The 24,697-nt window shown below is 33.1% G+C and overlaps 2 protein-coding genes across 7 annotated transcripts; one reads left to right on the forward strand and one right to left on the reverse strand.

The window, feature by feature from the left end:
• Nucleotides 1–536: 536 nt before the first annotated feature.
• LOC127265680 (heat stress transcription factor B-3) lies at nt 537–3,464 on the forward strand. 2 transcript variants are annotated; one of them, XM_051295619.1, is made up of 4 exons: nt 537–789; nt 891–1,186; nt 1,272–1,680; nt 3,345–3,464. In XM_051295619.1, the coding sequence occupies exons 1-4, from the start codon at nt 669–671 to the stop codon at nt 3,386–3,388; spliced, it is 870 nt and encodes a 289-aa protein (XP_051151576.1). In that variant the 5' UTR covers nt 537–668; the 3' UTR covers nt 3,389–3,464. The 2 variants fall into 2 exon arrangements, with proteins under 2 accessions (XP_051151576.1, XP_051151584.1); XM_051295627.1 differs by lacking the exon at nt 3,345–3,464 and adding an exon at nt 1,791–2,032 and having other exon boundaries at nt 541–789.
• Nucleotides 3,086–21,680, reverse strand: LOC127265649 (ABC transporter A family member 1). 5 transcript variants are annotated; one of them, XM_051295560.1, is made up of 41 exons: nt 21,518–21,679; nt 20,950–21,141; nt 19,843–19,922; nt 19,494–19,665; nt 18,918–19,000; nt 18,395–18,611; nt 17,710–17,936; nt 17,522–17,582; nt 17,368–17,454; nt 16,399–16,631; nt 16,198–16,312; nt 16,025–16,114; nt 15,616–15,836; nt 15,410–15,522; nt 14,681–14,787; nt 13,805–13,867; nt 13,481–13,567; nt 13,255–13,353; nt 12,995–13,179; nt 12,704–12,758; nt 12,562–12,633; nt 11,694–12,401; nt 11,399–11,577; nt 10,449–10,659; nt 10,108–10,191; nt 9,198–9,239; nt 9,024–9,120; nt 8,665–8,792; nt 8,482–8,586; nt 7,880–8,026; nt 6,517–6,774; nt 6,312–6,447; nt 5,718–5,797; nt 5,440–5,547; nt 4,863–5,013; nt 4,373–4,509; nt 4,207–4,281; nt 3,819–4,116; nt 3,582–3,715; nt 3,426–3,484; nt 3,086–3,338 (listed from the first exon to the last, which is right to left on the reverse strand). In XM_051295560.1, the coding sequence occupies exons 2-41, from the start codon at nt 21,067–21,069 to the stop codon at nt 3,257–3,259; spliced, it is 5,706 nt and encodes a 1,901-aa protein (XP_051151517.1). In that variant the 5' UTR covers nt 21,070–21,141; nt 21,518–21,679; the 3' UTR covers nt 3,086–3,256. The 5 variants fall into 5 exon arrangements, with proteins under 5 accessions (XP_051151517.1, XP_051151524.1, XP_051151534.1 ...); XM_051295567.1 differs by lacking the exon at nt 21,518–21,679 and adding an exon at nt 21,467–21,485; XM_051295577.1 differs by lacking the exons at nt 19,843–19,922; nt 20,950–21,141; nt 21,518–21,679 and having other exon boundaries at nt 18,395–18,448; nt 18,562–18,611; nt 19,494–19,634.
• Nucleotides 21,681–24,697: the final 3,017 nt, after the last annotated feature.

Consider the following 24,697-nt stretch of genomic DNA (forward strand, 5'->3'; position numbering starts at 1 on the left):
ATACACTACACAGTTGAGTAGTCAATATGCAATTAATGTGTACGAGCATATGCATTTCATTTCAAAATTAGAAAATGGCCATAGAGAATAAAAGTCAAGAAAGCCCAGCAGCTGCCTTCCCAACAAATCAACTGAATTTTTTAATTCAATAATTCAAATATATATGTATATATATAAATAAATAAATAATCTGCTTCCAAGATTATTCCAATTAATTACATGCACCCATTTTTGACTACGATAACATGTAACTTAACGTAAAATTATATAGGCAAAATATAAAAATAAAATAAAATAAAAACTTCAACACAGAATAATTATTTATATATAATTGCAATAATTTATTTTCAGCAGAGGCAGAGGCAGAGGAGACAAGCCGACGAATATTTTACATTTAATGTAAAATTGAATATACTTAACATTTGCTCCTATCAAATGAATGAATAGTTTAGCAGAAAGTCAACAAAAGTCACTTTTGGGAAAGAAGAATCCAAAGAAGGCAGTGAATGTGCATATAACCAACCTTGATTCAAACTCCTACAGCTTTTGAATAAATTCTGGATAGAATGTATTATTTAAATCCGAATATTTCAAGAATTTCAATAAAGAATGTGGAAATTGTTAAGCAATTTGTTTAATAGTATTGCATAAACCACAATTAATTTCGTATGTGTCACTTCACCGATAAAGTCAATAAATTGCAGATAATGGAATTGGAGTCTTCCTTCCAAAGGATGATGAAATCAAATAAATACTGTGCAGAATACGTAGAATACGAAGCGTATGCAGGTATGAATTTAGGAAGCAGAGACTACGAAGAACTTGCCTGGATATTATTATTGTTAGGTATTGTTGCGGTGGTGTGAGGCTGAGGAGGAGCAATTGTGCAGGAATTCTGCTGCGGTGGCTGTTGGAGGTTGCAATTGATAGCCTCTGCGCGCCTCGATTGAGCTATAGGAGTATGGATCGGGATTTGGCGGAGTATGTGAAGAAGGCGAGTCCGCCGCCGTTCCTGCTGAAGACGTATATGCTGGTGGAGGATCCGGCGACAGACGCGGTGATATCGTGGAACGGCGAGGGGACGGCGTTCGTGGTGTGGCAGCCGGCGGAGTTCGCCAGAGACTTGCTGCCTACGCTATTCAAGCATAGTAATTTCTCAAGCTTTGTTCGGCAGCTCAACACATACGTAAGCAGAAAAACTACATTACACAAATTTAGAAACACGATTTTTCTGAACACGTTTTCAAAACGAACTATATATATATATTTAGGGATTTCGGAAGGTCACAACAAATCGGTGGGAGTTCAGCAACGACAAGTTCCGGCGGGGGGAGAGGGATCTCCTCTGCGAGATCGGGCGGCGGAAGGCGTGGTCGTCGGCGAAATCGCAGGCGAAAGAGCAGTTATCGGACAACGAGGAGCAGAAGTCGTCGTCAACGTCGTCGTCGTCGGAGTTATCGGTGCTGGCGGACGAGAACCGGCGGCTGAAGCGGGAGAACGGCGTGCTGAGCTCGGAGCTGGCGGTAATGAAGAGGAAATGCGGCGAGCTTCTGGAATTAGCGGCGGTGTACGGCGGCGGCGGCGATGGGGAGGGGCAATGCTGCAGGGAGAAGGAGGAAGGCGGGAATTGCGAGGGATTGAAGCTGTTCGGAGTGAGATTGGAAGTGGAGAAGAAATCCAGTAAGTGACTGCAAATGCAAATTGATTCAAATTCCTGCATATCATTAACAACAACAAACATATATCCCAAGAATCTTGAACCTTATATATATATATATATATATATGCAGATCAAACTAAAATGTGAATATCATCATCATCATCATGAGTTGAGTTGAGTTCATGCAAATTAGTTAAAATTAAAGAGGTAGGAGAAGTTGCATGTGACTCAATGAGTACAGACAGTTGAAAAGCTGTGCTTAGAAAAGAATCATGTGCTGCTGCTGCTGTTGTAGTGAAATCTTGTTGTTGTATTCTGTAGATTATTATTCCTATTATTGTTATGTATTATGATCCAAGCTAGCTTGTTGCAGTACTTGTTTCTTCTAATAATTTATGTCCTCCATAATATAAACATATGATGATAATCATGGAGTTGACATCTTTTTTTATTTTTTAGTATTATTTAATTTTATTTAAACCAAAACATAAACTAGCACTAAATAAACACGCCCACGTGTGTCGTATATAGAAGTGGAGTTATTATGCCACCGAAACCATTTTTGTGGGAGAATCATAAACCCATTTTGAAGCACTTACTGGTTTCTTGCTAAATCTTTAGCATTTTGACTATGTATAATATATATTTTTTCCTCTCACAAAATATTCTATTAAACATTATTTTCAAACAACTTAAAACCAAATTTTTTTCAAACTCATAAAAAAAAACACTCTTAATTTATTTATTTTCAGTTTGATACTAGTATCTAAAACTATTTTTTTGGCCTGTAAAATATTAGACCATTTATATTTATTTAAATACAAATATTCTTCCTGTCCTATTAGTAAAATATTCATACCTAACACTCATTCAAAAGTTACACTAACACATAAGAGCTTACAATACTCAATTATGTGTCACGAAATCAGAAGAACATACCATGATTTATAAACGACCAAAATAGTAAAAGTAACAATTATATCAAAATTAAATATATTTTTTTTCCAAAGTAAAAAATAACTAATACATAATAAAAACAACCTTAAATTATAGAGTGAAAGCACTTATTGACTGACTTCCAAATTCCTAACACACACAAATTGTTTTTAAAATTTAAAATTCTTTGTATGACTCGGTGGCAGTGTATAATTAAGGGAAGGTACATGAGCAAATAGTCTTAATCATGTAACAAATTTTGACTCTTGGCATAAAAAAATTATGAAGTCAAATAAATAAATAACACAAGCACACACAACTGATTGCTAGCTGACAAATATAAGAAATCTTATTCAAACATAGTCACCTAATGGGAACAAAACTCAAGACATCACTAGTAGAAAAAAAATATACCACAACTGCAAATTCCTACATTAATAATAATAATAATAATAATAAACTTTCCAACAGCTGTAAAACTTCAAAGGATTCCACACAAACATTAGAACAAATACCTCCAAAAACCAATAATAGCATCCACATAAAAATATTATCTGTTCTGTTCTTGCTAAGGCAGCAAAGATAATGATATTTACAACACTGCAAGAATCAAAGCTCTCTACAACAATTTCTCAACCATACCTTGTTCTCTTCTGTGCCTCACGGGTTTGATGCGAAATGGTTAAATATAGTCTCTAGTGTCGACTGGCTTACGCTATATTCTGATATACCGAGTGCATTTCTGCAGTACAGGGCAACATTTCTCAATCACCAACCAAGATAAGCAAATAGTAGAGAGAGTAAAATGGAAAACAGTGAAAGGATTTACCGGTTCCTTTCCATATGCCCGAAAACATCGGCGAGGGAGAGGTCTTCGTAGTATGGAAGCTGAATTCACATAACATATAACATTTAAATTGTATGTCTTGATTCGGGATAGAAAGAGGATTGTTGAAGCATGTTCGAATGAGACAGGAGGAGTTACCTGATATTTAACACTCAAGCCATCACAACCTTCAGGTGTCGCACCGGGGAAGGAAGATTGGATGAATGAATCGATTTCGGAAAATTTTTCTTTGGTTAACCACCATTCTGAGAATACTGGTAATTGGATCCCTCCTAAGAAGATTTTCCACAAAATATAACAATAAGATGCTGCAGAGATATATTTAACTAAAATAATGGCGATAATAGATTGATCTGATGCGAAGAATCGCCATACCATCACGAAGCAACTGTTCTGAAAACTGTTCACCGAAGGCTCCATAAGAATCAAGATCAGCAGATACAAGGGTCTTAACTCTTTCTACATTTCCAAGCCATCGACCAATTGTTACAATCATCTCTCTTGATAAGCTGATCTCGGCTGCTTTTTCAGCTGAAGTGCCATCAACACCACCAATGCAAACTTCAAGGTTGTCAAGTATGCTTCGTGAATGAGAGGGCATGTCGAAAAACTTTTCCTGAATTGTTTCACACAATGCAGTCAGCTCCGAGGAGCTCACTTCAGTAGGTTTAACCTGAAGATAAGATAAGTAGGAATTATTATTGCGGAAACATCTAAAGATTGTTCTACTAAGATTGATGCTGGCAGGTAACAAACACGTTACCTCTAATTCGAGATGGTTGCCGAATCTGTTTTTCAGATGCTGAGGGCTTCCAATGCATCTTAGCTTACCTCCAACCTATATATAGAGGCAATTCTGAAGATCGTCTAATAATCCATCTATCTCATCAGACACGAATTGAAAAACCGGATTGTGACTAGAGATATACCATTATACCGATCCTGGTGCAGAGAGCCTGAGCTTCATTCATGCTATGAGTTGTAAGAATAACAGCTGTCTTCCCTCTTCGGGTAGATAACCGTGATATGACATCCCACATAAATCTTTTGGCAATGGGATCCATTCCTAAAATCAGGCATAAACGTATTGAGGCCAGAAAGTAAAGGGAATACATTGAAGGGTTCAGCAATAGAAAAAAGAAGCTGCAGCAGATGCATTGGAACATACCCATTGAAGCTAAGGTGGTTATCTTATTTGCTTTATTGCATTTTTTTTTATTAGTTCCATTAGTAAATTGCCTCTCATTTCTTTCTAATGAGAATGAGGTAATTTTTTTCTAATTTAGAACTCTCTACTTGTCGACTATTCATGCTGCATTGCCAAACTAAAGACAGTCGCTAGCTAAAACTTAATTTTCCATGCATAGCATCCATTGTGCATCATTTTATGACAAGATTTGTAGCTGTGGAGATAAATACCGGTAGATGGTTCATCAAGAATAACTAGTGGAGGATCCCCAATCATGGCAATTGCAACTGACAGTTTTCGTTTATTTCCTCCACTTAATGCATATGATGGCTTATCAGCATGTTTCAGCAAGTCAAACTCCACTAACTTTTCCATGACCACCTGTAATCATTTATCACAAGATATCATGTATCAGAAAGAATATGTGTTTGTCGTAAAATGAAGTTAGCCGAATCCCTTGTCCACAAGGATTTGATTGTGGTTTCTATGACTGAAACGAATGATTTTTCATCTTCATATGAATTATTCTGACAGGCAACTTTTACTTTCAAAGTGAGAAGTGCACATGTGATTACGACAAGTATTATATTGGATGTATAGGTTAATTCCAAGATAAATGCCAAAATAATTTTCCGATAGTATGTTGTAAACCCATGGTGCCAAAGTTGTGATTGATGTCTTAATCAGCTTCTAGCTGTCTTACAAGAATCAAGAAGACAGTTCTGCAGCCAAAAGTCAAATTATCACAATAACTTATGTTTTCAACTATGAATATTTATTGCAAGGATATATTGAAGTGCTGCTTACATGTTCAAGTTCTCCATCTTGGACTCCTTTTATCCTAGCATAAAGTTCCAGGTGTTCACGAACCGTGACAAACTCAAGCAGGGCATCAAATTGAGGGCAATATCCAACCTGCACACAAAAGTTGATCAAAAATAAATAAAAAGATTCAGCTAGATTCAATTTTCATAACATGGAAACTTTTTCCAAGTATCTGTCACATGGATAAGCATGGATGGATCCAACATTAGTAACCTGTAACCCAAATAGATATGGAAATAATCCAGTATATGAAGACATACATGTTGCCGAGCAGCCTTGGGATTTGATTTGATATCTTTACCAAATATGTATGCAGTCCCATCAGTGGGTCGTTCTTCTCCTGCAAGAAGAACATCACTGTCTAGTCCATCATCTATGGATAAGATGATACATATGTGATTCATTTTAGCCACTTTCAACATTTTAACAATGGAATAAACACAAGCCCAAAGGGAAAACAATGCTAGTTGACACCTCATCTTCGAGACTTACTCCTCAGCAGCATCCGAAGGAGGTAATCACCGAATATTTCCAAAGAAGTATTTCTCTAAACTAAACATAATGCAAATTATACTACAATCTTATCTTGAGCATACAACACTTATCTAAATAGATACTAGATTGGTTCATTTGGTATAGTTTAGGCAGTGATGTTTCTGACTATCACTGCCAAATTCTTTGTAAGTGAACCATTTTCATGAAGAAAACATGCTACTTTCCAAAAATCCAGATGGATACATGGAGCACATTTTTATTCATCTTTTGATTAAGTGAATGGTAGGGTTGGTACAGGAAAAATATAAACTATATACACTGGATTGTAACAGCAAGAAAAATACAATAAACATTATTACCAGACAGCATAGAGAGAGTTGTCGTTTTTCCAGCACCATTGGGTCCTAGAAAACCAAAGCATTCTCCTTCTGGTACTGAGAATGTCAATGAATCAACAGCAACTTTTGAGCCATTCCTCTTCCCTCCCAGATACACCTGAAACCCATAATTTAGAAATCACTAAACTGAGTTCAATTAATAGCTGAAATTTCCATAATTGATTACCTTTCGAAGATTGCGCAGGTAGATAATTGCTTTGGCAACTCTGCCAGATAGAACCCAGTTTCGTTCAGTTTGAACATCAATGTCCTCCTCAAGATCACAATTCTCTACTGAAGATGACTGAAGAAGAGGTTCTAAGGAACTACAGGAAGGTGAACATAATTTTCTTGCACGTGTCCACAAGTCAGAAGCTGCCACAAAATTTATCTTGAGAGGAAGCAGGACCTCAAGAACAAGCGTCAAAACAAAGTAAAGCAGGCCCTACAGAGGATAAAAGAAGTCACCAAAAAATTACACTAGACTCTTTTCAGAAAAAAAACAAAAAAAAAAAAAAAAAATTCACCCAAGAGAACATAATCATTACATTTGAAAGAAGCAACACTACAAAGCAGAAGCACATTTGATCAACTTGTAGTCCTGTAAGACAAGTTTTTCTATCTGTAAAGATGTTTTCTGTTGTGCCTCAAGCAGTCAAGCTAATCGAAATTTCTGCCCTAGACTCAAGCCACTAATTCTGCATGAAATGCTGATACACCATAGACAACATGATATACACACGAAGCATACAACAGCTACCATATTAATGTAATACAATATTAATTACATAACAGGACAACCTGAGTTACGAGAAGTATACACTGGGTTCCATATTCCCAATAGAAATGCCTAAACCGATTCATAGATTGCTTAACATATAATGACAGTGTTCAATTCAATTACCAGTCCATATTGGAGGGAAAAAAAAAAAAAAAAAACTACACATTATAAAAATAAAATTAAATAATTAAAAAAATATAAATCAGACCCATCTGAGGTATGAGCATTAGAGCTACAACTGGCACTGTAAAAACTACTGTGCTACTTAGATTATGATATCAAATATGAATCTAAATTGAAAGAAAATTGATGAGGAGTCTTTTATTTGCTGCACTTTCTAAAGTGAGTGTCAATATATAACTAGGGAAAGGCTTTTCTTATACCTAAGACAATGCTAGCGGAATTTTGAAGAACCTAACGATTAAAATATTTTTATCTCTAGCTTGGAACATTTAGATACATGATAATGATTACCAAGACACTTCGTTCAAAAGCCTAACAACTCAATATTAATCAAGGGAATTATGACATATACTTTGAAGGAAGTAGTGGCTACCGACTGAGTCTTTTGCATCAGCTTACTTCAAGGACAATCAACTATTTTAACTTCATAGAGAATAATAATAATAATAATACTAATAATAATAATAATATCTTGACCTAAAATAAAATAAAGAAGCAGAGACGTTGTATCAATGATGACAAGAGAAACTCATCCATAACCTAATATCCATGAAATTATAATAACATGCTGGGGTTAGAGAAGCACCTCAGTGACCATGTAGCATATAGAAGCTCCAGTAACATTCCAGCCATATACTTGATCGCCAGATCCCTTTTTCATCCCTTGTCGCAGAAGAGCTAATGAACTTAAACCATCAGCGAAGCAAAATCCAGGTGACAATCTGAAGAAGTTCTGAAAAAGGAATCCTGCATTTGTTAGATCAATATAGGTATTCCCTTTTCTCATGCGCACTAAACTCAATTACCAAGGGTCATTTTTCTTGCACAATCATCATTAAGACATATTACAGCAGCCGCAGTTCTTTAATTCTAAGGTTCACCATAGTATCTGCAAGCAAGGCATCATCCAACAGTTTTCGACCTTACCTGACTCAAAAAGAGATTATTCACATGGCAGCCTATATTAAGTGTCGTGTATTCATGAAAACCATGGTTTCTATATAATACCTTGCAATTGTAAATTTTCTATGCAGTTCTAGCTACTTAACAGTAACACAGTTTTCCTAGTCCTTATGCTCACAAAAGTTGCAATATAAATTACAGATCTGGAAAGGCTTCACATCTGAGTCCGTCTGAATAATAATAATAATAATTAATGATAGTAACACTATAGAAAAACTATTCAACCTTGAGATGAGAATTGGCTTGAGATGTCGATTCCATAAGCCCCATTACAAATGATAGTACCATGAGAATGAGCCCAGTGAAAAAATGCACCAAGAGGACCACATTCTGCAGAAATGTAGAATTTTTTCAGTATTCAATCAGATAGAAGTCCAGCATATTTACATGACATCAAATTATCAGTACCTGAGCCATGCTATGTTCAGAAAAGAAAAAAGTGAGGCAATAAGTAGATGATGATATTGATAGACCGTATCCCAAGAACATGAGGACAGTGGACACAAAAGATTCCCTCCCGATGAATTGATCTAGGCCTGCATACAGGCAATTAAGAAATTATGGAATCCTTGGGACAGTGTAAGATCAAATTCAAAGGTAAACGTGATCTTACAAAATTTTGATACTTTTAAAGCGATATTTTTTCTGAATCACAATTTAATTTTTAGTACAATATTAATATATATAAGGTCAATAAAAGCTTGCTATATTAAAAAATGCCACTAATTTTATAACTTCAAGTGATGGCACAAAGTGCAAGAATTTACCAAATATGAAAAAAAGGAAAAATGCAAAAGATGTTGGAATCAAGAAGCTGATGAAGTCCCAGAAGTATGTGGAAGTCCAATATGACAGTATAGACACCTGAAAACAGTGTATGCAGGCTAGTTACATAAACATGGCAAAACTAAAGAAGACAAGCTTTAAAAAAGTAGTCATACCCCACTAATAAGTTGTTGATTCTTTGCTTTTACTTCACGTTCCTGCATCAAGAAGATGCAAATTACTGCCACATGGTATATAACCAAACAAGTAATTTCTGCTTAATGATATATTACATAAAAAGCTCATTCATATGGCTAGCAACATCAAGTGACCACATGCCTTCATAATTTTCTATTCCTTTTAAGACTCATTACACCAAGGATACAACAAACCCTGGGAGCTATACTGGACAATAATATTCTAAGGGAACTGCTACATACAGTCTAGGCTAGTTGTGTTATTTAAGAGAACAAAAAATCAGTAAAATAGTGATTTCCAAAGCTGGCTGTATTTTAGACTACTCATGGATTGGGTAGTTTATTCATTATCAATTAGAAATAAATTGTATTAGAATGAAGGTAACAAGACAAACTTATTAAACTGCAGCAATCTGTTTTTAAGAAAATATCAGGCTTTCAGTAGGGTCTGTCCGTGTGTTATGCATACCATCCCAGAAATAAATTGTATTAGAATGAAGGTAACAAGACAAACTTATTAAACTGCAGCAATCTGTTTTTAAGAAAATATCAGGCTTTTAGTAGGGTCTGTCCGTGTGTTATGCATACCATCCCACTACTTGGTGCACAGACATGTTTCCAAAGCATGATAACCATAAAATACAACCCTTCTGCCTACTATGTTCATCATAAGGAGAAGTAAGGGCACCCAGAAAATAACTGGAACAGGCTCATGGCAAGCATATCTTTTCCTTTCATAGGAATTGTAGCTTACCTGAACATATCAAATTACTGAGTAGCAGAATTAAAAGATAATAAGATCTACATTTACTTAATTTATTGTTGCCAACAAAATTTTTTAAGACATAATGAAGAGGTTATCCTTTAACAGAGGAATTTGCATTGTTACCTTCACAATAGCCACTGCAAATGAAGCAGGAATGAAAGAAAAGGCAACGGTGATCACAATAACGACTCTAAAGGCGTCGAGATCCTGAACATCATACACAGAAATGGATGGAAGAATCAAATTTCACATGATGAAATGCCACATGTATATACACATATCTGCGAGAAAACCATAATAATGCTGATAGAATAGGTTGGGTAAGAGAATTAGTTGTTAAATTCAAAATAAAAAAGTCCTACGAGTAAAGGAAGGAATTTAGAGAATTACCATATCATTCAGACTAAATAAATATTAAATTGCCAAATATGAAATCCAGTGATTTGTAAGAATCCTAAACATACATGATTTTGCTGGATCTGACTCTTTGTCATTGGCAATGGGTGATTACGTGTGTTTATTGTCATGTTCTCATTATGAGTGGCAAGCCTGAGTATTGCTGAATTCATTAGATTAATAAAGGTTGGAGCAGAGTGCTGACAAGTACTGTTGTGAAGAACAGTATAACCTAGATTCCCATCATCAGATTGTTTATCCATAACAACTGCTCCATATCTGTATACAAGCAAGCATACGAGAAACGTATAGAAATTAAGAGATAGTAATAGCTACTGTGCAGAGACTAGGTGCATGTTTAGATATTAGTTATGAAAACCCAGATAAAGGATCAGTATGGAAATCACCAGAAACTCTGTAAAGGATGGGGGTGACTGCCCAGCCAACAAAAGAAAAAGTACCACAAGCTTTTCTTTGGTATAAACTCAATAAACTAGTTTATAAGCCCAAATGGCGATCAAGCTCATCAGTCGACATGGTCTCTGAATGCATCATTGGATAACAAATCAAACTAAATAATTGTATAGGGGAACTATGCTCCACATGAGAATCCATCACAACCCAAAAGGCCCACATCATCCATGTGAATACGGTCCTTATTCGAGACTCGTACTTTCTTTAGTTTTAATTCCACCCTAATGATTCAGGTGTCCTTCCTTCAGTTTTTGGGTTTGGCTCTCCACTTCTTTACCTATGTGACTATAAATTGCACTCTCTCTATTAATATCTCTTAATTGCCAAATTAGACATAAAAATACAAAATTATATTAATGAGAAACAAGATTAAACCATTTCTGGAACTGAATGATAAAGGTGGTGTCATTTTCAATATTTCTTCCTTTGGTTTTTTTTTTTTTTTTTTTTTTGATAACATTTTTGTTTTAATGTTTCATCTTCAAGTACCTCAGTAAATGCATAAATATAGAATAAAAATGAAAATCTATAAAATCTGAAATACCTTGATTGATAGGATTCATTAAAGCTAGACATGAGATATTCACTCATTGAAAGTAAAATAGGGCCCAATGTCGGTCCAGCAGCTTCAACAGCATCATCAAATGCTTTCCCTGAATCAGGAAATTTATATGTGGTTGGTCTGTATCTTTGAATCCAACCATCATGAACACGTTTTGAAACCTGTGGAGTATTCAGAACATTTAGAAAGCAGGAAATTATTTAATAAGTGAAAGAAATGAAAGCAGGAAATTATTTAATAAGTGAAAGAAATGAAAGCAGAAAATAGCTTCAGAAACCTCCTTTGCTATGGATGATGATAGATCGAAAGGAATTGGACCACCACCACCTCCACCAGTTAATAGAGGATTGAAGTAAGAGGTCGTGAAGGTTATTGATTGCTGGTCAGGATGCGGCTTAAGTTGGATCATAATAAGACCAAAAAGCATGAAGAAGGCAGGAATTATTAGCTGGAAAACTATTGTCTTTTGATCTCGCCGAGCGGACGCTGCTCTCTTTATCAATAATGCTTTTGAGTGCCTCCAAAATGTTGACCTTGAAATTATACCAGTGCAACAACACTGCATGCTAAGGTACTTTATGATGTGTAGTGTAGTAGCAAAAAAGAGGCTGCTTGCTTTCCCCATCACAGAGAATATAAACCCAATAACTTCAACAAAATTTCTGCAGAATTTTGAGCTCAAGATTCTTTCTGGAAATTTGATTTGGCTAGGTTGGTTTTCATTCAAATAAGGCATAACTGAAATCCTATCATCAGCAAGACACTCAGGTTCATCAAAATCACCTCCAGCAACTCTCAGAAACACTTCTTCTAGAGTCGTGACTGAAATACCATAACTCTCAATGCCAAGAAAAGTATTTTCTGCACACTCAACAGTCCCAGAACTAGATTTTGATCTTCGCATGCACTGCTCTATTTCCCGAAACATGGTTTCAAAGGATGATGAAGATGCAAGAGGGAGCTTGAATGATATTTCATTGCCAACCTGCAAAGGCACAAGAAGTGCACGCAATGAATTGAGGAGATCATGTATTTCTGTATTAGTATTAAATAGTAGTTTTAAGTTAAAGCATGTGTAATAAGAGTTTCTACATAGCAATTTATTGTGTATATTATAATGAGTTCTTCACATATCAGAAGATTACTTCGCTCACACATGTTGCTGATGGGATGTATCTGTAAACAATATCTGCTGCAGCCGTGGCACTTGGTGTACTCTGAATAGAAAGACATCTATATTAAAAGGACTATATAAAACCAGCATAAATTGAGTGAGGCATTGCATACCTTCACAAGGGTAAGAGTATAACCAACACCATACTGCTGCTTTAAGAAAAAAGAACTGTTGAAGAAGAAAATTAACATAGGATTATAAATCAGTAAGAAACGCACACAAATAAGACTAGCTTTTATACAGCATTATCTCCAGTTTTAGACATTGATCTATTTCCTCTGTAATATTCCTCCCTTCCATTTTATCCCCACTGGGAAGAAGCATTCTTATATGATATGCCATAAATTACTTATTGAAGTGGTTAGCATCAGTCATAAAAAACTATAAAGCAGAGTAAGGAAAACCTTCCACAGCACTTGAGATAACCATTAGCCATGATAGCAATCCTATCCCCTAGAGCATCGGCTTCATCCATAGAGTGAGTAGTTAGTAGTATTATCCGTCCTTTCTTAATTCTTTTGATAAGCTGCCATGTCAACCGCATTGAGTATGGATCCATTCCACTTGTGGGCTCATCAAGGATAATAACCTATAATACAATATGCATGGCAATTTTACAAAAATTGTCAATAAGAATAATATATTTTTGCAAAAACTTGAAGACCTTGCTGTCTCCTATGAGTGCGATTCCCAAAGATAACTTCCTCTTCATACCACCAGAAAGAGCCCTTACAACAGTGTTGAGTTTATCAGCCAAACCCACCTAATAATATCATTACACGGAAAAAGTGCTCAGCAATGTTTTTTATTTATATATATGCTTTCAAGATTCAACAGGATGGAGCGGAGTATAAGTTACATTAACAGTGCAAGTTACAAAAGAAGCTTACTTCTTCAGCCATTACGGTTACAATATTCTCCAAGTTATCTTCGTTGACTCCCTTTATATTAGCAAATATTTCTAAATGTTCCTTCACCTGCGAAATCAATTGATAAAGTACTTCTCATTTCAAACATCACTTAGAGCTGAACTTAAAGAAAACAAGCCGATGGCAATATTTCCAAAGATTAATACAAATCAGGCACCCTAGAGAATAATTAGATCTTAATGATCAAATAGTTATTAGTTATGAGGTTTTCAACAGGAAATTTATTCAGAAACAAGAAATCAGTTCAAAAGTGAGTTGTCAAGGTATAGAAGAAATTTCTCTTACAGTCAGTTCAGGAAAAAGGATGTCATATTGGGGACAGACGCCCAAGCTTTTGTGTATTTCATCCTGCAAAACCATAAAAGTAAGTTTTTTAGCAATCCAATTATTAAGAACAGATTTTGAAAACCCATGGAGTGGACAAGTAGAAGAAAGAGCACAATAGGAAAAATTACCTCAAATTCTCAAAACACTGCGAAATATGTTAATTAAAATAAAATAGTGTAGGGAATGTCAAGGGGAAAATCATTACAAAAACAGGACTTCCACAAGTATGAAGAGAAATTTTAGAGATTTTTCAAGCTTGAGTAATCTTAGATGGAGGTTCCAAGCGCCCATAAAACACCAATCTTTAAATATGAGTGCTTCTTGAGACACAGGGATACTTATTCGTAGCAGATAGACACTAGTTTTCTCTTCTAGTAACAGATCAGTCCAATGGTCATGAGCTAAAGGATCCAATTAGTACATGAAGAATGCCTGGCCTCAAATTTCACCCCTTGCATGTTGTTTAATGATCATAGCATATAGAAGTAGACCAAATAAAATTAAATGGACATATCAATAGCCAATTAAATCACTTGTAAAATATAATGTATAAATCAAGGAATAATACATAGATAACATTCTACGTTGTTTTCTATTATTATCTTATTCAGTTCATATAACCATTCTAAGTTGATCATTATTGCACTTCTATTTCATCCTTTCACAAATAGGAAAAATAGAAATGACCAAGAACTGCAGATTCTATGAGACTACCCTTCATATACTAGAAAACCTTTTTTATTATGCCTAAAGAAATATAATAATAAAAACCATCATGTTTTCAGCTTTTCAGAGACACACATAAGATACACAAAACAGAATCAATAAAATTACCATATCTGTTAAGATGTTCTTTCCAAAAACTAATGCATCTCCAGAGGTTGGTCGAACAAGGCCAACAAGCATTGACATTGTAGTGCTTTTACCAGCTCCATTATGTCCTGAAGGATGTAAAGGTCAACAAGCACTACAAGCAATAATATTACTATAAAATTAAGTGAATCAATGAATGGACCAACTTAGCATGATGCCACTCTTGTATTCTAATGGTCATTCATTAAGGAGAACAATGAATAATCACTTAAGGGTGGGTTTGTTTGGGGGATTGAATTTTAAATACACTATTTATCCCATTTTTTCCCCCCAAAAAACATCAAATCAAACACCTATTTTTCATTTTTTATATTATACTAAAAATCAATTTTACATTCAAAACATCACATCAACACCTATTTATATCACATCATACAACTATTCAAATTCAAAATTTTTACTATTCAAATCCCAACTCAAAATCCAAACCCCCAAACAAACACACCCTAAGTATACTCCTAGAAACATAAAAGGTAAGATACTTAATAAATGTAGTCAAACACAAACTATGCCTCTTTAACAATTGACACTCTTTTTAATCAGAAGACAATTGATAATTGAAAGAGAGTTAAACATTTAGATGTTTCTTGAATATAAAAGCAAGGGCAAGGTAACCCTAAAATCATTCCAAGTTGGACCTCACTTAACAACACCAAAATATCAAGCCAAGAACTGAGTTAGTGTTGTTACCTAGAAGAGCGACAATTTGATTTTCATGAAGTGTAAGCTGTAAAGAATTCACGGCACAGCACCTTGATTTCTTGGAAGCGTACACCTTGTGTAAATTTCTAATCTGAATACATCTGATGAACACATTACAATACATCATGAGCATACAATATACTCTCTCAAAACATCAAGAAGTTAACTTTAGTTAATAATAATGATATATTTACCGCCCATCAAGCTCTTGTTGCTTCATTTCCAAATTTATGGCTTCCATTGCAGGTTTATATGCATCTCTTTCAAATGTAAGAGGACATTTCTCAAGGTCGCTGCCAATTAACTTAATATGTGAATTGGAAGAAGACTGTTGCCTTAGATCCCTCTTCCTCCAAAAAGGCTTGAATAATTTGGAACTCCACGGCCAGTGCATCCCATTCTCCTTACGAAAGACCTGATTGTAGAAATATAAATTTGATATCAGAACATAGCTAACTGAAATATCTTGTGGTTCCCCATTATTCAAAGAGGATTCACACATAATGAAACTGTTAAATACCAAACTTCAAGAATGGTCTTTTAAAGGAAAAAGGAAAAATATATATATATATATATATATGTATATAAGTAGAAAAGATATACCTCATCTAGATATAGACCAATAGCACAGTATAAGACAGTGTCCAATAACATCATGAGAAGACACACCAGGAAGGAAACTCCAGATGATTCCTGTAGTAAGGTAGAAAATGGAACATTTTGAATATCAAAGATATAAAGGCAAAAATAATTATATGAAAAGCAACAAAGCATACCCGCCAAATGTTGCTCCACCGAAGTCCAACATGAGCACGCTCATAATCAGCAAAATTAACCGACCCCAATGCAAATGCTGTTGGTGAAAGAAAAGAGGCCAAGACCTTCAATAACCTATAAATATCAAAGGAGATGCCTTATGCATAATTTTATTAAAAAAAAAAATCACTTTTCATGACAAATTGACCAAAAAAACTTACATGGAAACAGCCTCATCATCCACAGTATAATAAGGAAAGAAAGCTGCAAGAAATGCAAGTGTCCCAACGGCTACTGCAGTTTTTGCTCGATTGAAGAATGTGGAAATTAAAAATGATAATGTTATTGAGCTGAGTCCAAAACAGAAGAAGTATACAAACACCAGGGACTTGTCACTGTACTTAAAAAGAGTTTCCATTGTGCAGAGAGTGATGATTCCTGAAGAGATAGCAAACTGAACAAGCAAAAGAAACATCAGAAAAATTCTCTAAAACAATCCATGAATTGGTGACAAGACACAAATCTTTAAGAACTTTATACAAGACCATAAGTAGCCACAATTCTACTAAGCAAATAATGGCTTTACAAATTGGTAGATGCAGTGAAGGAAGGTAATGTAAGAGAGAGAAGAGTACCATGCGATGCCAATGTGCATCACCAAACAAATACTCCTATGTCAGAATATTCTCAGAGCAGTGTTGAAATCTTAAATTTACAACAAGGTGTTTACATTAAATCTTGAAATTAAAATTTCATATTCCAACTCTAAGGCCATAAAACTGTTTACCATTAAGTAGAGACACTGCTTCAAAAGTGCATTTCTTCGTCATGTTTGAATCATAATGAACTAATTAAGTCAAGTCCAATGAGCATCGCATGAGTAATACAGCTTCTTTAGAAAATGTTTCAAGGCTATGGAAATTACACATGGAATTACTCACAATAGATACTGCTAGAACTTTCCTCCTGGTAATAATATTCTGCTATAAAGTTATTTTCACATGGAATTTTTAAAAATACGTGACTTGGTTTTCTTTGATCACGAGTCAAGGTAACAATCAGGTATTATAACTTTGTATATCATTGATAGATATCATTACCCATAGACAAGAAAAGTTAAAAAGACAAAATGAGGGAAAATAATGTCATGACAACAACTATTGACACAATCTAATAATATAATAACAAACCTGCAGGGCATATGTCAGAAACCAGGAGAGAATAAACATGCTGTTCTTTAGACCCATCATGTATAGACCTTCCTTGATTTTTTGCTCCTGGTGTATCAACAACTTAGTATAAGAACATCAAAATAAGAATAAACTCTAAAACGTGGATCACTACCTTCTCAGAAACAGAATAACTAATAAGTCGAGAGATTGGATAAAGAAACCCCAGCAAGTACCTGTTGGGTAATTGTGATGAAAAATTTCAAATCAATATCCAACATATTAGCTATTAGCCAAGGGGCTTTTCATAAGCAATGTAGCAAAAGCATAGCAAAGAACATAAATGTTTACAGAAACACTTACAAAACTCCCATGACACTCTTCACAATAGACTGGAATTCATCATCTGTGTATTCAGGAGTTGGAAATGGGGCAAGTGTTATATTTGAAGGGATAAACTGTTTCCATGGTATCTCAAATTTTCTGTGCAATGAAGTTGAATCTGAAGATGATGTTAGCTCGTTGTCGGTCGAGTTTGTCATTTGTTGTTGTTGAACAAATATAATGAATGAATCCATTACTTGTTGAAGCTGAAACAAAAATTAAACAATAACACTAAGCAACAGGGCCAAAAATTAACAAGTTTCTGCAATTTCACTGTCCCATAATAAAATGATGCTCAAAACATATTAAGTAGGTTCAGGGGCTCAAAAGTTTCAGTGCATCCTAAACATTGATATTAACACATACAATAGAAGAAATTGTCAAAAGAAGGATGAGGATGGGGGTGATCAGAAGACTGATTGCAAAAAGGATATCATGCACAGATGTCCATACTCCATACAAAATGACTGGCGATAAAGTTTCAACATAGATGATTCTTGGAAGTATAGCTTATTTCCAAACAGCACTTCGTTGGAGTGGATTACCAAGAATTACACATTATAAAAAAGAAAATGAGAAAAAGAAAAGAAATCTCAAGTAAATTAGAAAAAGGTAAAAAAAAAAAAAAATTCTCAAGAACCATGCAAGGATAACGAGGCCATACAGTGAAAAATCCACTAATGCTGTACTGCATTATTGGTATTTCGTTCACACCCAACTGCAAGTCATTAAGAAATGGCCCATTCACATCCATGATTGTGTTAACGTCAGGAAATCCAGAAAATGCCCACGTGTGGTTCAAGCGTATGCTATAGTCAAAAGATTGAGGACCTTGTTCGTGAAACACAATTGCTCCCTTGATTTTTGGGCTTGTGAAATTCCTACAGAATGCAAAAGCTTGGAATAAATTTTCTTCATTCTATATTAGGATCTCAGACTAGAGTTTATAGTAAAGCTAAAACATCATTCCGCAGGGACAGACAATACTCCTTCAAACTATGCTTCATACTTTTCCCCATATGGTAAAGAAATAACATATTTAAATGAGGTGCAACTAAGATGGATAATGTGAGTGTTAACAAACTAATCTAAACATATGTGCAGCTAGAGAAGTAAACAAACTAAAATTGCTTCCGAAAAAACAATAGAAACAAAAGGACAAAGAAAATGAACAGATTAAAACTCACTTTTCTTTATCAAAAGTACCATAAGTGTCAGAGCGAATGTATGCCTCCAATTCCTCCTCATCTTTGTAAACCTTCGCTGTTAGCTGAATTAAATTAAAGCACAATCATTACCAATAAAGAGAAAAATAGTAAACTAGAAAATTATGATGGATGGATCTAGATTTTTAAAGAATATTGCTAAATGATAGTTATTGCGAAAACCTTATATCCTTCAAATTTCAAGCCATCACTGTTATTCTATGATGTATAGCAAAACTATCAAAGTAAGCATATGAAAGGATTTTTGAAAATAAAATCTAAATTTAATCACAAAGCAAAAGCAATGGCATCAGCATTCCTTTGTCAAACAAAACCAATGAGAATACTCAGAATTACCTTGCCTTTTTATCTCAAACAACACCTACTGACAATAATATAGTGGAACCACCAACAGGAGCAACTGGAAGTAAGCATTCAAGCAATACTTCGAAAAGGTCACCAAGTAATAGATTGTAGTGTAGCAACAAAAGGTTACATATTGGAAACCAGAGAAGTCATAGATGTGGTGAGGGACATGCATAAAGTATTACTATGTACCTTCAGCAGAGGAAATTTCAGGGACAGCACATTTATCATCATCCTGGTCTCACTTGTATCAGGTGAAAAGGCCAAAAACTCACCCTTGGCATATAACAATTCCAAAATTTGGTTAAAGGGTGCAGACATGCCACCTTGTCCTACTGTCACGAGCATGTCCTTCCTAATATATCTGCACCAGATTCCTTTACTCTCAGTAACTCCAGATTATTTTCCCTTTGAAGTATGAACAATAAAATTACTGTGCGTGCTTATATCTGTTAACTTCTCCTTACACCTCTGTAGTTCAACTAAACTTAATAAATTCAAATATAAGAGAGTGTTTGTGCAAACAAGAATAGATGCTTACGGCTGAGGAGGGTGGACTGTCGTATCAACGTTCATTTTCACAGCTATTAGCAACAGCATAACAATGGTTGGAAGCAAAATCTGCCCATTGCAATGAAACAAAGTGAACAAGTAATTATATCCTGCTGCAGAACTGAAATTACTTAACAGCATGACTTTGTAACAACCAAAAAGATGTAATTAAATCAAGTGCTTGAAATAGTATATTCAACCTAAAGATGAATGGAAATTTCCCAAATATCTCAAGATAGAGTAAATTATAGAGGAATTGGGTGATAGCTAATCAAGATAACCAGGCCACTAACAGCTGAACAAACACACATTTTGAAATTTCTTTTCAAGGAATCACACAAAAGTTCAAGGGCCCTCAAGTACTCAATTTAACAAGAACCCAAGAACATCAGAGCACTTCAAATACCGGACTCTAAAGGCAATCAAGATTCGTGATGTTGACAAGACTTACACAACCAAAAGTAGGGTTCTATCTGCAACAATACAAGAGGCCATACTATGGAATCCCAAATGTCAACAATCTTAAAATTTTCGACCAAGAAACATGAAGGAAAAGTTATTAATATCTAGTATATTGACAATGCAAAATGCACCTTTGAAATGATATTACCCAATTCATAACACACAAAAATAAATAAATAAGCAAATAAATTAAAATGCTTCGAATGCACCTAAGCAACCAAAAGATGCTAAGCATTCCAAGACTCAAAGAATCAAACTAATCTTTAGTATACATTTGCAATTTTTTTTTTATCAAGAAAACCTGGCAGTTCTATGCGAATGGTGAGATAGACACATTGTCAGAAAACAAGAAAATTAGGGAAATGTAAATTACATGAAACCTCTAAGGGCATTCTTAGATTCTTGATCTGAACACTAATGCAATGATTCCTTGTTCAAAACTAATTATAGTTCAAGCACCAAGCTCAATCTAAGACACCAACTGAATGGAAAAATAAAATAAAATCCCACCTGACTAAAAACCCCAACTTAAATTCTAAAAAATAGAAATTAAAGGAAGAAACGAGCGAGTTGAACACATACGACACAGACATAAAAAAAAACAGTTCGTGAGGCCGTGTCAGAAACCACAAACCTCTCCGCAAGTGACAAACGGATGACGAATTTTCAGTAGCCAGTTCTTGCGGAGCATGGCCTTCAATTGCCTTCTCGACGACCTCATCCCCTCCTTCTCCTTACTTTTCTTCTTCTCCATAGCTGAAAAGCGGTGTCCTCCCCACTCTATTCAGATTCAATATTCAGACAGAGTTCCTCTCCTTCCCTAACACTGGAAAACCGAATTTAATAATCATAAGAAAAGCATAGAATATGCATTGACTCTCCTACTTCAAAAACAAACAAAACAGCACTTGCAAATCAAACAGAGCTTCTTCTTATCACACCGAAAACAACTGTCAAGGCAAAAAGCACAAATGAACTAATGATCTAATACGCACTCACTCCCTAATCCACTCACCGCCCCAATTCACCCATGCTACAACACCAACAAATCAAAAACGATTAAAATAATACTCCAAACATCTAAAAACAAAGGGGAAAAAGCACGATGCAACTTTAGATATAAAAATATATATTTATATACCCAGACATACACATAATCCAACATCCGCTCACTCAAACAATTCCCGAGCTTCGACACTTACCACATAGCGGATTGAAAACAATAATATCTTCTTCCAAGGAGCGGTGGATGCGTGAAGCGGTCGCAGGCTCAGTAGAAGAACGAAGGCGTACAGAAAGCACTCGCCCCAACTGCTTTCTTACGAATTGGCCGTTCTCCTGACGACTGATGACGATTCAATATTTTGGTAATTTTTAATATATATATATATATATATATTTAGAAATTTTAAAATGAAAATGGAAGAAAAGTATAAAGAGAAGTGGCTAACGGTCAAGGTCATGTTAAGGCTGCGGGGAAAACAGGTCGCGCATTAATAAATTCGCGACAATTATGTACACCATTTTTTATTTTATTTTATTTTATTTTTCTTATTCCTTTATTTATTTATTATTCCCTCCCGTCTCTTATTATATTCAATTTTTTAATTTTTGTCCGTTTTCTCACTTCCTTGTTTTTGAAAAAGTTTATAATTATTTTAAAATTTTTAATTAAAAATTATTTAATTTTAATTAAACTAATTAATTATATTAATTTTAAATTATAATTTTTATTATATTATAATTATTTTCATTTATAGTCACATTTATCATTATCTTTGTGATTATCTTTTTAATTTTTATTATAACAATATTCATTATTTTTAATAAAAAATACAGTTATTTTAAATTTATTAATAGGTTACCTTCAACAAAAATAATAAAAACAAATTAAGTATTATCTTCTTTTTTTTTTTTAAATCTTAAAATTTTAAATTTCAAATTCAATAAAAATTATCTATAAATATATTTAAAACTCATTAACCAATTATAACGTTTTATCTATCATATTTTAAAATTACTTTTTTTTTATCTCTAATTTTTCCTATTCAAATTTCAAAATAGTAAATTATATGCTTCAAATTATTAAAATTTACATAGATTAATATATAAAAATTAAAATATAATATTATATAAAAAAAAATATTATTAGACAATAAAAATATAAGACTATGTATAAATAAATAAATTATTGTAGATATTATAAAATAGTAAAGGTAATGAGTTGAAGGTACAACGACAATAAAGAAAGTAATTTGAATATTGAAATTAATATGACGTGGATGAAAGAGATGAAAAAAAATAATAGTCTAGAAGTAACGACTATAACGAATGCTCTAATACATTCTTAATTTTTTAAAATTCTAGTATCTACATTAAAATTGATATGATAGATAGAACATAGAGAGTACTTTACATATGACAAAAGATTTAAGGGTGTGGTTCTTTAGGGAATGTTTGGGGAAATTTGACTTTCGATTTGATTTTTATTTGAATTTTGATGTGAGTTTGAATTTATGTGTTTTGTAATTTTGTATTTAGGTTTGAGTGGGGTTTGAAGAGTTTTAATGGATATTGATTTGATGGTAATAAATATAATAATATAAATGTGTATTAATTTATATAATTTGATTATAAATTTATATTATACCTACGTATATATTTCTAAATTTTTATTTATTTATATTATAAAAAATTATTTTACATATATATTGTATATATTTTATTAAATTATAATTATTGTAATTTTTTTATATTTATAATTTAATTTAATTTTTTTTTTAAAAAAAAAAACTTTGTCAGCTTGTCTCTCCAATTTCTGTTTGCATAATAATTCAGTCAAAACTGGACTAGAGAGACAAACCCTATAACTTATTTATAATAAGGATATTAGCAGTTATTACATGTCTAATGTGGTATGTGACAAAAGGCTTAGTTGAGAAACTTGAATAAAGTTGTATGTCTCAAATAACACTAATGTCTGATTAAAATCAACACTAAATACAGTCTCAGACAGCCAAGCAATGAAGATTATTACAATGACACAGGTGTAATTAAATAGAAATGAGTATCAAATATATTATTGAGTTTTGATTTGATCTATATTAAATATAAGCCAATCTGATCTGATCTATATAAGCCAATAGGCAAAATATGTGTTTCTTTGAATTTGATTTGAATTTTATATTTAAATAATATTAATGTGATATTTTATAAAATTCTATATATATATTTAAAAATATAGTATTTCAATAAAATATCTATAATATAAATTTTATTTTATAAATAATAAAAATTTAAATTTTATAATAAAAATAAATTATAACGTAGCTTAATTTTATAAAAAAATTATATTTTAAATATAGATAAAAATATTTATTTATTAAAAATAAATAAAAATAAAAATAATTTTAAATTATTAAATTTACTAAAATCATTTGTTATGAAATAAATTAAAATAAAATATATATCATTTATTATAGAAAATAGAGCATATAATATTATTTCCCTCCATCTAAAATTTTTATATATATATATATATTTTTGATTTTTTTAATATTAATTATTATATTAATATATAAGTGTATATATTTATTAGTTTTTATAATATAAATATAATAATAAAAATATTTTTAATATTAAATAAAATAAAAAATGGAGATAAAAGATAGAGTAATGAAAAATAAAATAAATTTGTATAAGCAAAATGCAACGTGATGGATCTTGGTTTCCCCACCACAAATTAGTAAATAAACGAAGTTGTTTATATGTCGTTAGCTGTATCGTTATTATAAATCCGTAATTAGTTTAGACAGATAATATAAATAAATAAATAATTACATAATTTCAATGATCCCAAAGATTTTAAACTTAAAATAGGCGATGATCACGTGCTTTGCACGCGACGTCAGCGTCAATCAATTAAAAGTTGTAATGGATAAACGTGTCTGTTTCGACAATGGAGTGGAGCAGGCCCACTTACACGACATTCAGCATTCAATAATCCTTAAATAATTAAATCAAATTATAAATATTTATGTATTTTATTTATCTGTATTATATAATGTTATTATTTATCAAATAAGATTAATAAATATTTTATTAAATTATAAATTTTAAAATATTTTAATATATATTTTAAATTTATTTTAATTATACATAGAATAATTTTTTATTCATTTAAAAAATTAATAAAAATATTTGAAAATGATCGTCAATATCATTTATATAAAATAAATAAAATAATATTATAAAAAACTACTATTATTAAGCCATTAAATATAACTAGATGGAGTATGGAATACAAAAATATCTACCTGCTAAAAAAGGTGTTATGCAAGCGTGGGCCAGATTATTAATAGAAAATTTTGGCCCAATTAATA

The sequence above is a fragment of the Andrographis paniculata genome, unplaced genomic scaffold (assembly GCF_009805555.1).
Source record: "Andrographis paniculata isolate CXL003 unplaced genomic scaffold, ASM980555v1 Contig17END, whole genome shotgun sequence".
In the NCBI taxonomy this organism is placed as follows: Eukaryota; Viridiplantae; Streptophyta; class Magnoliopsida; order Lamiales; family Acanthaceae; genus Andrographis; species Andrographis paniculata.

Excerpts from the sequence above, each read along its gene's own strand:
- LOC127265680 (XM_051295619.1), top strand. The coding sequence starts at position 669 with ATGTGTCACTTCACCGATAAAGTCAATAAATTGCAGATAATGGAATTG. Across the intron at positions 790-890 it reads AGAATACGAAGCGTATGCAG|GAATTCTGCTGCGGTGGCTG; the intron begins GTATGAATTTAG and ends GCAATTGTGCAG. Across the intron at positions 1,681-3,344 it reads GGAAGTGGAGAAGAAATCCA|TACAGGGCAACATTTCTCAA; the intron begins GTAAGTGACTGC and ends GCATTTCTGCAG.
- LOC127265649 (XM_051295560.1), bottom strand. The coding sequence starts at position 21,069 with ATGGAGAAGAAGAAAAGTAAGGAGAAGGAGGGGATGAGGTCGTCGAGA. Across the intron at positions 14,788-15,409 it reads TCAAATTGTCGCTCTTCTAG|GACATAATGGAGCTGGTAAA; the intron begins GTAACAACACTA and ends TACATCCTTCAG. Across the intron at positions 8,587-8,664 it reads CTGAACATAGCATGGCTCAG|AATGTGGTCCTCTTGGTGCA; the intron begins GTACTGATAATT and ends ACATTTCTGCAG.